A 13,668-nucleotide genomic window follows, 5' to 3' on the forward strand; every position below is an offset into this window, starting at 1 on the left:
TACATTGGCCACTATAGATTAAAAATGGCAACACAAAGAGAGAAGTGGTTTCCTCCCGTCGATTAAGCATCCCAAGATTACATGTTCATCTTCATACCTAATTCTTTACGAAAACCACAAGTGGTAGAAACACATTACACTTTCCGGTTTCAATATTGAACTACAGAGTAAAAATGACAAAGATAGCGAGAAGCGGTTTCCTGGAATCGATTTAGCATTCTAAGATTAGGTACTATCTTCTCTCTTAACCCCGCATTTAAACCAGAAATATGTGTGAAAGTGTCTGAAATTAATCTGCACTTTCAGTTTTAACGTTATCGCCACAGAATAAAAACCGTAATAGATAGCGAGAAGCGGTTTTCTCTGATCAATTAAGTGTTTCAAGAATATACCCCATCTGTAATTTAATCTTTCTACTTAAAACCGGAAATGCAGAAACCAACCCCTTCCGGTTTTAGTAGAACCAATCATTATAGAGTGAAACCGGTAACATATAGCAAGAAGCAGTATCCTGCAATCGACTAAGCGTCCTAAAAATATATTTAATCTCCATCGTTAAGTCTGTACTATAACCAGAAGTGGTACAAATCCATTGCAACTTCTGTTTTCAATAAGGCTCTTCATAGAGGAAAAACAATACGAGATAGTGAAAAGAGGTTCTTTCTACTGAAACCGAAGAAACGTTGGTTTTAACGTTGATTGCTACAGAGTGAAAACGGTAACAGTCAGCAAGAAACGGTTGTCTGCAATCAACTAAGCGTTCCAGACATATATTCGACCTCCAGTCTCATCTCTCTACTAAAACCGGAAGTGGTATAAATATACTACCACTTCTGGTTTCAATACTGAGAAAAATAACAAGCCATACAAACCAAATTCTTTCACGTAGTACGGTCACTTGCTAAACATAATCAAAATGCTTAAGAACCTTTTGAGATTTTGGGAGTTGGAATATCTCATGAGACTGCTTTGGGCATATCTTGCACCACTATGCCTTCCAGAAAATGTCCTGCGTGTACGTAACGCACCGAGTGGTCCAAAGCTGACATAACTTCCTGGTTCTTCTGCTCGTCTGTCAGGTTCTTGGCCTCCATATTTGTCATGACCTACGTCGTATGTTGTACAGTACGCAATGGTAAATTTCGGTGGCAATGCTGTCAGACGGATCCGTCGGTTATTCAGAATTATGTTTCTCAACGCTTCTAAGAGTGACTGGTGGTGTAGCGGTTACGGGTCAATTGGAAAGAGGTCTGGGCTCCAAACAAGCTGCACCATCTGTCCATAGATTTAACACAAAACAATGCCTTCTTACTGAGTTTCAGCTGGAGTTTTCCTTTTAGTCCATGAAACTCGGACTACATTTCGTCGCTCTTCTTGTTCTAAGTAGATGGCTTTTTATGAAAGCGAATCAACACAATTGTATAGATCCTTAACACAAATTTCCAATTAATTCCTTGTAAATTTGCAAGCTTACACTTCCACCCTGCAAAGGAGACTAAAATGTATGCGCTAGTCTTCGATCTTTTTTCTTCAGTAGCTCATGCTAATTTGAAGTTATTTCAGCTCATCTCTGGCTGGAAAGTAACGCTTATCATATAATATAGGTTGGGTATGTACAGCTGCTGCCTGACTGGCCACAGAAACTGAGATACCTAAAATTATCTCCCTTCATAGACTCATTTATTATTGTATGTTGATATAAGAATGGTATCATCTTCACTTCCTTCCTCTCCTATCGCTTTACACAGCTAAGAAAAGAGGTTTCTCAGCAACCAATTAAAAATATTAAATTTAAGACAAAAAGGTAGCAGTATGAAAGTAAGTATACATAGGTCTAGAAAAACATGCTCATTATTAAGCACACACACACACCTTCTTTCAATTACATTTTGCAGACTCCTTTGACCAGAACTCTACACTAAAAATATGAGGTACAATATGGACTTTTATGACTAAGAAATCTAGACTTGAGGAAGTATGATCGGAACGGACGTTTAAAGTATTATTTTCTCTCACTCATGAGCTACTGAATCAATATATAGCATGGTTTGTCATCTGAATTAGACATCCAACCAAAACACGCTACTTGTCTTGCTTAACCAGAGATTAATGATATCTATCAGTCCCCTGGGGACCTCCACAAGTGAACTGATGTGGAAAAGGGATTACGTAAACTATGAATATATAAAATTTACTAATCCCTTTTCTACATACTTTAGTTTGATCAAGAGAACAAGAAGAACTGCGTACAAATTATCACAATAAATAAATAAATAAATAAATAAATACACAAGTAAATAATAACCGTTTATGTACAATAATGTGTCACGTGTCTAGAATTTTAATATGGATTTAATATGATTGAAGTATATGCAATCTGAAAATGAAGATCTTGTGTATACTCACTGCTTCACTCTGTCTGGAATGCTCAGTTGTTCCAAAGGAACGAGTTGCGCTAATTCCGCCAGGTTATTAACGAACCTTAGCTTCTTACTAAATTTTGCACTGGAAAGAACAAGACATAGTATTAAAATAATTACTTCACCTTTTCTTTATTATTATTATTATTATTATTATTATTATTCCGTAATTAGTTTCTATTTTGTGATCATTACAAAACTACCTTAACAGTTACTATCACATTATATATTGATGTAAGGTTGGATGAAAGCTACAAAGCTAAATGTTTCATGCATTTGATACTCGTACTGTGATTGATACTAAATGTTACTTAGAAACCACTGATTATTTCCGCATTGTAAAAGTTTCTTGCATAATATACAACGGTATACACATTTGAAATTAGGTTTAAACACCTGTGTAACATTGTCCCTCAATAAACATATAGTAATAACTTCGCAGGCTTATATGATGTTGGTTTTGTGACAGTGAGAGTTGATTTTAACACCGAGAAGGTTTGTAGACACCTGAAAAGATACAGGCCATCACGACGAGTATGTACGTATCTGTAAGAGATGAGAAAAAGAGAAGGGGACTGGAAGTAAGAAAATATAAAGCACTTTTTTTTTTTTAACCTTGAAAATCAAGGAGCGTCTTAGATTTGAGTTCTGCAAATTTAGGCCAGATTGGATGAAGTTTAGCCAAAAATTGCTAATCCCGTTAGAAGGAAGATAGTGATGCCGATGAAGAAACAGATGATGAGCAATAACGTGTCAGTGTTGTTTTTGCAAGTGAAAGTGCAAAACTTGAGAAAACAAACAAGTTTAAATAATTTCTGAATAATTATTTGTTTGTTTGTATGTGTGTGTACATACTGGTGATACCGTTAATGGATTGCTATGAAACTGACGCAAGCAAGTGTTGTACCGTAATTACATTAGGGGAAAAAAGTACCAACAGATGCACATGAATATACCGTAAATTCCAGCAATAAATTCAGTATTTATCTTCTCTAACATTATTTGTTTATCCATGTTTATTAATCTTTTTTTTTTTTTTCATTCTTTAAAATTAATGCAGAGTAGATTTTTTTTTTCCGCCAAGAATGCGTCTTATATTCAAGAATTTTCTCTTCTAATTTTTCCTTCAAAAATTGGGGGTGCGTCTTACATTTGAGGACGCCTTAGATTCGCGTAAATACGGTAGTACTCCAGAGGAGTAGTACAGAGGGTACCTAAGAGATAACAACGTAGTCCAGGAAATATCAGTTGATCTGGAGTGAAAACGAAAACATGGACACTAATTTGTTAAATGTAAATTCAAAGGCAACATTTATATACTGATACTGATTGAGAGAAGTATATAAATTAAGAAATGTTGAGGTTTCATTACGCTCTTATCAATTACGTAGATATCACGGTAAAAAAGGAAAACTATGAAACAATAAATGATAATTTGTGAATAAGACATAGCAGCAGAGGCATACCAACTGTACGAATTCATAAGATAAATAGAGTAAGATATTAAGATAAGATAAACCTTTTACTAAAGCATGTATTATTGATATGAGAGTTTGGCAGATCTATTAATTGTAGAAGTGTTTTTTTTTTAATTCTTCGAGAATAAGGTATAAACACCTGCGAGTGTCTTGATGCAGATTCGGTGTTCACATACTTAAGTGAAAGGTCACGTATAGCTAGATACAGTTCACTTTAAGCTACATTGTTTAAAGTATCATCGGTTTAAATAGAAAATATGGTAGATGTGTGAAGTTAGAACATCTTGATTTACGTTTGTTTTAGAGAATTACAAAAGAAATAGTTGATTTGGTATATAATGATCAAGTATGGTATGGTGAATCACCAAAAGTACCTACCAGATGATGATCAGAAAAATGGAAACACCTGAACGAAATTGCAACTTACCAGATTAATATAGTGTTGGGCCACCTTTCGCCTTCAGAACAGCCTTGATGCGACGTGGGATGGAGGCATAGAGGTCGTGAATGGTAGCAAGTGGGATTTTACACCATTCCTCGTGCAGGGCATCGGCCAGTTCTGTGAGAGAGGATGGAGGTGGAAATCGTCGCCGGAGTCGTGTTTCCAAGACGGACCACAGATGTTCAATTTTGTTGAGATCTGGGGATTGGGCGGGCCAGGGGAGGTGTTGAACTTCATCCCGATGTTCCTCAAACCACGCTGCAACAATGCCAGCTGTGTGAATGGGTGCATTATCATCCTGAAAGATGGCGTCATTGTCCGGGAACAACATCCGGACCATAGGTTGCAAGTGGTCTCCTAAAATTGTGACATAATCGTTGGCAGTGATTCGTCCGCTAAGTGTGACCGCAGGACCCAATGAAAACCATGATATTGCGGCCCACAGCATCACCGAGCCGCCGCCATGTTTCACAGTTGGGCGGAAACACTGCAGATCATAATCTTCTTTGGGCGTTCTTTACACATAAATACGGCCCGTGGTTGGGAATAGGGTGAAGGATGACTCATCCGACCATATCACACGTTTCCAGTCCTCAACGGTCCAAGTTGCATGGTCGCGGCACCATTTGCGGCGTGCGAAAGCGTTATGGTCCCTGATGAGCGGTTTGGCCCGTGCAACACGACCCCGTAAGTTCATGTCATGTAATTCGCGGCGGACTGTGATTGTCGAAACAGGGTGGGGGAGGTGCTGATTTGAGTTCCTCCGTCACTTGCTCCGCAGTGGCACGACGGTTCTGCGTGACAATGTGCTTTAATACCCGGCGTGACCTGTCACTCATGATTTTCTTCCGCCCACTGTTCCGCTTCCCCGATGTGGTTTTCCCGTGTGTTGTGTAGGCCGTCATCACCTTCGACACTGTCCCACGCGACACACCTAACACAGTAGCCAGTGCCAACACACTCACTCCACATAACCGCGCACCAACAATTTGCCCTCTTTGAAAATCTGAGAGGTCTCCCATTTTACACTACCTCCGTCTGCTGCAGCCACTGGACACTGCTGTTCCACTGCGCCTGACGTAGTATGGAGACCGACCTAACACACCACCACCAGCGGTCTGGCGCTGCGGGCGCTACGACACCACTGCTAACCCATACATCTGACGTGTTGCCAACTACAGGTGTTTCCATTTTTCTGATCACTATCTGCATATGTTGAAGATAAATGAAAATATGTACAAAGTTATGTCTCAGATGATTGATTTGTGCATTGGTTAAAGAAACAGAAGACTAAATAGTTTGTGTAATATACGTTGTATGACTTTATATTACACAAAGGTTATGAAAGACAGGGGATCCAAATCAAAATCAGGTTTCTACCCGAGGTAGTATACTCATAGCAGAAGTTGAATTTTCAAACAAGTGTATCGAGAGCGAGCGCTCTAATCATGAGACCATGTACACTCATTTGATGTACTGACTTCACTGATTCACTGAAATTGGAGATGTTTTCAACATCAATATAGTATGAAACGAGAAGTAGACTTTTTCAACTATTTTCGCAGTTGCCAGCAAAGCAGATACCTCAAAAATTTCTCAGAAAGAAAGAAAGAAAAAGGAAAAACGAAGAAAGAAAAGTAAAGAAGAAAAGAATGAAAGAAAAAATAAAGAATGAATGAATGAAAGAAAAATATGTAAATATACACTTAAAAAGAAGGCATGGCATCAACTGTACTCACATATTTCTAAATGTCTTCGTCTACATTCAATCAGCGAAAGTGATGGTACAGATACAAGGTCTTCCGTCTAGCCCAGAGAATTCAGGGAGTCTGCGTGTCATTGGCTCAAAAAATAGATACACTCTGAGCCAGTCACTTCGCTTACTGCGTAGGGCACCCTGATATTTGTGATACAGGAATTAATGGAGGATTAATTTATTTGCCGAAGCAACTAAGTAATGGTCGGTTCAGAGTTGCTACTCCATGACGGGATTTTAAGTATATATGTGAACACTAGAACGAAGATGAAGTTGAGTCTTACCTGATGAACGGTCGTGTCATGACAACAATGGTCTTCAACCAGAAGGTGGGATGGACTAGGTAGAGGCCTTTGAGATTCTTTCGTAGTCTTCTGTCTATCATCTGGTAACAACGCTTCAACCAGCCAAAGGTGGGCATACAACTTCTGGAGGTCGCTCCATGCAGGTAGATGAGCACGTAGTCTTCAGCCACAAGCTGATCCAGCGTCGTCAACACATACCTGTAACGGATTTCATGGATCATTCAAATATACGCAATATAATTTACGAATACGTATCTACTTATATGGATGTCTACACAGACACATTCTCTGTTAACACATAGGCAGTAACTTCTATATATGTGGAAGTAATGTCGAAGTAACAATAAACTCGTAGGAACTACAATAAAGAATTTTCTCCATTTTAGACGAGCTAAATGGTTAGCGTACGTGTCTTTGGCGTGGGAGACCGGGGTTTAATTCCCGGCGGGAGCTTATGTGGTCTTGATCTCACGTTAAACTGCAGTCCATGTCTCATAGAGTTTCGCTCCTGGAAGGAACGCTAAAACCTAAATCAAATGAAATAAATTTCCTAATGAGACGTCTTTATGGCTTTTATTTCCTTATAAAAACGTTCCCTTTTATTATTGTTCAGTCTATTGGAGAAAATATCAAAGTAGTTTTAGTAGTGGCAACTATTCTATATATATTTCCAACATTCTATAGACACAATTCTTCACATTTCGCTTCACTTCATCACTAGTTGACCGAGGACCAGGTCACTTATGCCAAACCTGAACTCTTCTTCAGGGAAACACTATTTGGCGTAAGCGACCTGGTCTCTTCTTAACGATAACGGCCACCTTCATTGAGCACGCAAACAAAGACACAAAACTGAAGAATTAGTATCGGAACGGATGCCCTTATCTCCATACAGCCTCAATTTAGCGCCGAGTTACTTCCATCTTTTTCCAGTGTTTAAGTCTGCATTGCATGGTGAACGTCTCGAAACACATGAAGAAGTGAAGCGAAATGTGAGGAGAGTGCTAAATAGCCAGAGCCCTGATTTCTTTTTACAAAGGGTTTGGAGAAATTTGTGCAACGTTGAGACAAATGCCTGAAACTCAATGGGGATTATATGGAGAAGTAAGGAAGAACCCATCTACACATATACGAATAGTTTACAAATGTTTCTTGAAAAATAAATATTTTACAGCTTAGGGAAACATATATTGAACGACTCATGTGTATACAGAAGTCAAACTCAAGAACCTCAAAACTCATTTTACTTATTCTTCACGGTTTCAAGGTAAAAATAAAATGTGTCTCATACAGTCTAAGCTTATACGTTTTGTATGGCATAACACTTATTTATAAATTCTAAAATATCGTGACACACCCCATGAGATTGCGTGACACACCCGTTGGGAATTACTGGTTTAATAAACCACGACTGACCTCTTCCACATACGAACTACAACACTCGAATGCATTCTTAATAAGAGTGCACAGTATCCAATCTAAATAAAGTGATATATATATATATATAGTTCTCGGTTGTTTTGAGGTTAGTTTGTTTTGACAATTTATCATGAATAGCCTCACGCCGAAGCAACGTTTGCAAATTGTGCAAATTTATTTTGAAAACCATGGTTCAATTTGACAAACTCATTGGGCATTATATTCATTTTACGGTGCTAATAATTGTCCATCAGAGCAATTAATTCAAGAAACTATGGATCCTTTTCACAATACGTTTATTCTAAACGATAGCATGCATCGAGTGGAATCACTGCGCCAGTGGAATCATTCGTCCATATGCCTTAAAAAATTATGCTGGTCAGAACGTTACAGTCAACGGTGAGCGGTACAGACATAATTACTAACTTTTTCGTGCCTCAATTGACAGACATTAATGTTGCAGTTACGTAGTTTCAGCAGGAAGGCGCCACATGTCACACAGCGCGCGCCGCAATTAATTTACTAAAAGAAACATTTGACGAACGATTAATTTAACAAAATGGATCTGTTAACTGGCCACCTCGTTCGTGCGGTTTGACGTCATTAGATTGTTTTCTCTGGAGATATGTAAAGTCTACGCCGAGAAACCAAAATAATTGAACACTTGAAAGCCAACATTCGAAGCGTTACTGCCGAAATACAGCCTGATTTACTGTGAAGTGTGAAAATTGGAGCTCCAGATTACGCCATGTACGCGCCAGGCGCGGTGATCACATGCCCTAAATCATATTCAAACGTTAATTCCATAAAATGATGTATTAAAAAAAAAAAAAAAAAAAAGCCAATTTCATGGATATTAAAAACATTTTTCTGCGTTTTATTTCAATTTAAAGTTCTCTGCCTCTAAATAAATACCCACCCCATTCCAGCCAATTAGTCAAATATTAAGAACTTTGTTCTAAAATACGGTTACAGGCGTCCCAGTTTCCTGAGGAAGTCCCTGGACTTACAAATTATTTCAATAATATGAAGTAGAACTCCCTATCGTGTTTCTGGACTCATAGAAAATATCTGGTATCTTTGTTCTAAATCCTGAATCCCACTCTGGCCCTCGCTTGGACGTTTCAACAGCAGTTTTTCTGTTCTCTAAATTTGTTACTTCCTTCTTCATTCTATTATATATCATGGCAGTACTAGGAGAACAGGAACGAGCATTGTCATATACATGGTGTTTCAGAACAACACTGACAACGTTTGGGAGGTGATTTCTGACACCAAGATAAAACAAAAAGTATAGACCATTCTGGGCGCACAAATGCTTCCTTTCGGTGTTATAGGCTGCGGAAAACATGAAAAAACTTTTAAAGATCCATAGCTCCAAAACTATGGGATCTACCATAGTCGCGTTAAAACTTTACTTACACACTAGTATGTACCCTATCAAAATATACAAGTTTCAGAATCCTGCGGTACTTCCACAACAATTTTTATTGAGGTAGTTGGAGAGTACTTTAGATTATATATCTGTAGCCAAACTCCCTCTATAAAAATTACTTCGTGAGTAGCTTAGGATTCTGAAACATGGATTTTTGGATAGCGCACATACTAGTTCCTAAGTGAAGTCTTGACCCACTATGGTAGGTTCCATAGTTTTGAAGCTATGAACCTTTAAAGTTCATTTTTTCATGTTTTTCTCAACCTCTAACCCCGAAAGGAAGCATTTGTGCACCCACGTTAGTCTACACATTTTGTCTTACCTTGCTGTCAGGAATCACCTCCCAAAAGTTGTCAGTGATGTTTTGAAACAGCCTGTGTAAATATGTGGCTGGAACAAAGAAATCATGAAGGGAAAATACAAAATGAATTACTTTGCACAAAATAGTCGACATAATAAAACATACTAAAAATGCTATAGGATTTTCGCTAAAATGTTTCATCAAGTGGGGAAGGGAAGTGAAGGAAGAAGCTAAGGAAAAATTAAAGCACGGAGGAAAAGGCTATTCGTGGTTCCTGTATTGCATCCACCTCTGTTTCCTTGCATAATGTTTCTTTTTTCTTTTCTTATTTCTCCCCTCCCCTTCCCTCCTCTGCCTGCCAATACCTGAGCAAGCATTTTATTGAAAATGCTTATAGTGTACTTTTTTTTTCATTGTCTTGACTTTATTGTTAAGTAATTCATTTCCTTTTCGAGATTCTTTTGTTGCAACCAAAATATTGACGACTACCATATTGGATGTTGAGGAAAGAATTCTGGGTGTTTGATATTACTAGAAATTCTAGATGGGTTTTATGAGGAACACAAGTACCGTATTTACGTGAATCTAAGACGCCCTCAAATGTAAGACGTACCCCAATTTTTGAAGGAAAATTGGTGAAAAAAATTCCTCGCATGTAAGACGTACCCTTGGCGGAAATGTAAAAATCCTACACTGCATTGGTTTTAAAGAATAATAATAATAATAATAATAATAATAATAATAATAATAATAATAATAATAATAATAATATGGGAAAACAAATAATGTTATGAGAAAATAAAAAGAAACATTGAACTTACTGCTGGAATTTACAATACATTCATGTGCGTCTGCTGGTACTTTTTTTCCTAATGTAATTACGGTACAGTCCACAGCAAAAAACCTGCAACATGAGCATGTAAGTTTATTGTGAAACTACGCCTAACAGCGCAGGGAATCAACATAACGTCTAAGTGGCACGAATCACGTCAGAGAAACCTCGGCGTCCTCCCCTGCACACTTATTTTGGAGCAAAAGACGTCGTCGTTTCACAATAAACTTACATGCTCATGTTGCAGGGTTTTTTTTTTTTTTTTTTTTTTTTGCTGCGGACTATACAACACTTGCTTGCCTCAGTATTACAGCAATCCATTATCGGTATCATATTATCGATCTCCGCTGTCATAAATTCACAAGAATGATTTCTCTCTTTCATTTGCTAGTGGTTTGCGGGTTAATTTTAACCCTCGAGAAGTCGCGCTGAAAAAGTAACGCGAGTAGTCGCGCGCGGTCAAAAGGACCGCACGTACATAATGTGTTACAAATATCGTTTTAAACATTTTTCTTGTATTAGAAACGTAATTTTGTTTATTTTCTGATTAACAGGGAGTAAAATTTCTATTATTATCATACGTTTTACAGTAATAACTATTAGAGGAACCTACAATTAGACATGTACTATTTTTTATTTCTTATTTGGGATTTTTTTTTTTTCGTTACATATTTCTTTAGATAGATAACTACGCACTGGTTTTATTGAAAATTCTAAATCTGATGACGATCTTTTGTTTTTGTCAACTCTTTGGTTTGTCTAAAATTAGAAATGCAATAGTATATTAGTAAAATAAATACTATATAAACATAACAATAAAACGAAGCTTCACAGTGCATTTTACATTCAATTAGAGCTCACTCGTAGCTAAGCGGTTAGCATACGTGCCTTTGGCGTAGGACTTCCGGGTTCAATTCCCGGTGGGAGCTCATGTGGTTCGTATCCCACGTTAAGCAGTAGGTCCACGTCTTACATAGCCTTGATGCTGGAATGGGAGCTAAATTGAATTCAAATCAAATTTACATTGAATTATTTTACAGTCGTGTTATTTTGAAACTTCACCTATACAGCACTACATTGAATTATTTTAGGTTATCTTCAAATTTACACTGTTCTACACTTCGTCGTTGCTTATTTCGTCCTCTCCTGCTCTGACTAAATTCGGGAAATCGATGATCATTTCTGGGTTTAAGATCTTCAGACTCGCTAGCAGACTCCTCACTTTACCTTTCGTGTTCACTCACTTCTATTTTATATATATATATATATATATATATATATATATATATATATATGATTTGCTTCAGACAAAGTTTCCACGAGATCATCTCGGCTGATTTATCCGAATAGTCCATTCCTAACATTTCCCTCCGTTCTTTTAAGATGTTCATTTCTAATTTCCTCTTTTTTCACACTTGGTATCAGTTTGTTAACTCTGTCGACCTCTCTTCCGTCCATTAAAATAATATTTATGTTTATAAAGCTTAAAACATCTCCAAAGGATAGGTCACGTGCAGAGCGAAACACTGAGAAAAAACATTACATGGTTAGTCGCGCGCGGTGGAAAGCACCGCAGAGTCACTAAACAATCACTAGTAGTTAAACTAAACAACGGATAACGGAGTGATTGAGCAGGAATGTTCGGGAAGGTGAGGGATAAGATTAGCTAGACGGTGGAGTCTGTCGAACAAACAGAGTGGGCACACGATAAAAAATAATTTCCCTGTGGTGCTTTTGACCGCGGCGCAACTACTCGAAGGTTAAAGAGTTTTTGTTGCGTTTAAAATGAACGATTTTAGTTCTGTATTCGGTTCGTACACACAAAATACACACTCTTTACAGAGTCGTGACTAACGGGATTAGTAAATTTTGGCAAAATTCCATTTAATCTGGCCTAAATTTGCATAACTCAAATATAGCACGCACCTTGATTCTGAAGGGGGAAAAAATCGACAAATCAACAGAAAAAAAAAGCGTCTTAGAATCGCGTAAATACGGTAAGCAAGTAAATACTTACGCATCACTTTCTGAATAGACAGTCTTGGTTCTAGTCTTAAAATGTGGAACTGTTTGTACTTTTCCTTGACGAAGCACCTAACCAAGAATTCTGTATCTTCTGTAGCACTGTCATGACGACGTAGGATTCACAAATACTCTACTTTAAAAAAAGCTCAAGCAAGCACATCAAATGCTTGTTGCAATTTCAGTAACATGTGACGAATCGCTTTCACATCTAATACGTAAATTTGAATCAAACCATACAAAATGGCACGTGAAATTTGAAAAGTGTATATGTATCATGATACTCACCTGACAGTTTTTTGAATACTTTTATTACAAAACTTTTATTATAAATTACTTAAAAGTCAGAAGTTCGTACATCGGTTGTTAAGATCACGCAAGTGGGACTTATAATATTGAAATGTTAGTACGTTCGTTACACCTTCCGGCAAAAGTTTAACCAAAGCGGATTTTTTTTCTTTTGTAATAGATAGATACAGCGATTATCTGGCCACATTCGTTCATGGGCTCGAGATGTGCGTCTACGCGTAAAAAACGATAGTTTACGTTTACGTGTCAACTATGCGTAGACAATGTAAACAACGTAGACTATGTAGAATATGTCAACAACACGTAATTTAATATGGCATCGTGGACAATAAAGGAGCTTTATTTTGTCGTTACCTTGCGAAATTGCGTACAAAATAAAATGCCTAGACCAGCGAATAGTAACTTTCGAATACTTAGTTTCGTCTTGATGAAGGAAAATTAAAAATATTATGCATTTTGTAAAATATGCATGAAAAAAATGGCAAATACAGCATATTCAAGACTGAAAGCTCACAGGTGAGAATTAGTTTTATAAATTTCATTATAAAAGCAGTACTCGAAGTGGAAAATCTAAGGAAGTGGTATGTGCAGAGCAGAGTAAACATACAGATTAGATAATTCCCTCTACTTTTTATATGTTAGTCGTTTCCCTAATCTTTCGCTGCACCGAAGCAAAACAACTGAATGAGGAAATATGAACAAACGAGCAACGAAATTATTCCTTATATTTGATAGTGGTTGTCTACATAGTCTACACGGGAAAAGGTGTAATGTAGATTACGTATAGATTACAGTAGACAATCGCGTAGACGTAAAATTATAGTTTACGGCACATCACTGGGCTCAATTCGTTAATATGTTAACGGATAACGGTGACTTACGTCCGTTCATTAATTAAAAGGATAACTCTTGGATGAAAACGAATTATTTAATTCTGTTTCTTGCAGCA

The 13,668-nt window shown here is 37.4% G+C and overlaps 1 protein-coding gene across 1 annotated transcript in view; it reads right to left on the reverse strand.

The window, feature by feature from the left end:
- LOC145672705 (BCL2/adenovirus E1B 19 kDa protein-interacting protein 2-like) overlaps window positions 1-13,668 on the reverse strand; it is a 108,714-nt gene that overhangs the window by 17,336 nt on the left and 77,710 nt on the right. The window contains exons 9-10 of the mRNA XM_081741876.1: window positions 6,381-6,599; window positions 2,407-2,505 (exon numbers count right to left, since the gene is read on the reverse strand). Of these exons, the coding sequence (XP_081598002.1) occupies window positions 2,407-2,505; window positions 6,381-6,599 (318 nt within the window). The remainder of the gene's footprint in view (window positions 1-2,406; window positions 2,506-6,380; window positions 6,600-13,668) is intronic.

Source organism: Thermobia domestica, chromosome 16 (genome assembly GCF_964235325.1).
Source record: "Thermobia domestica chromosome 16, izTheDome1.hap1.1, whole genome shotgun sequence".
In the NCBI taxonomy this organism is placed as follows: Eukaryota; Metazoa; Arthropoda; class Insecta; order Zygentoma; family Lepismatidae; genus Thermobia; species Thermobia domestica.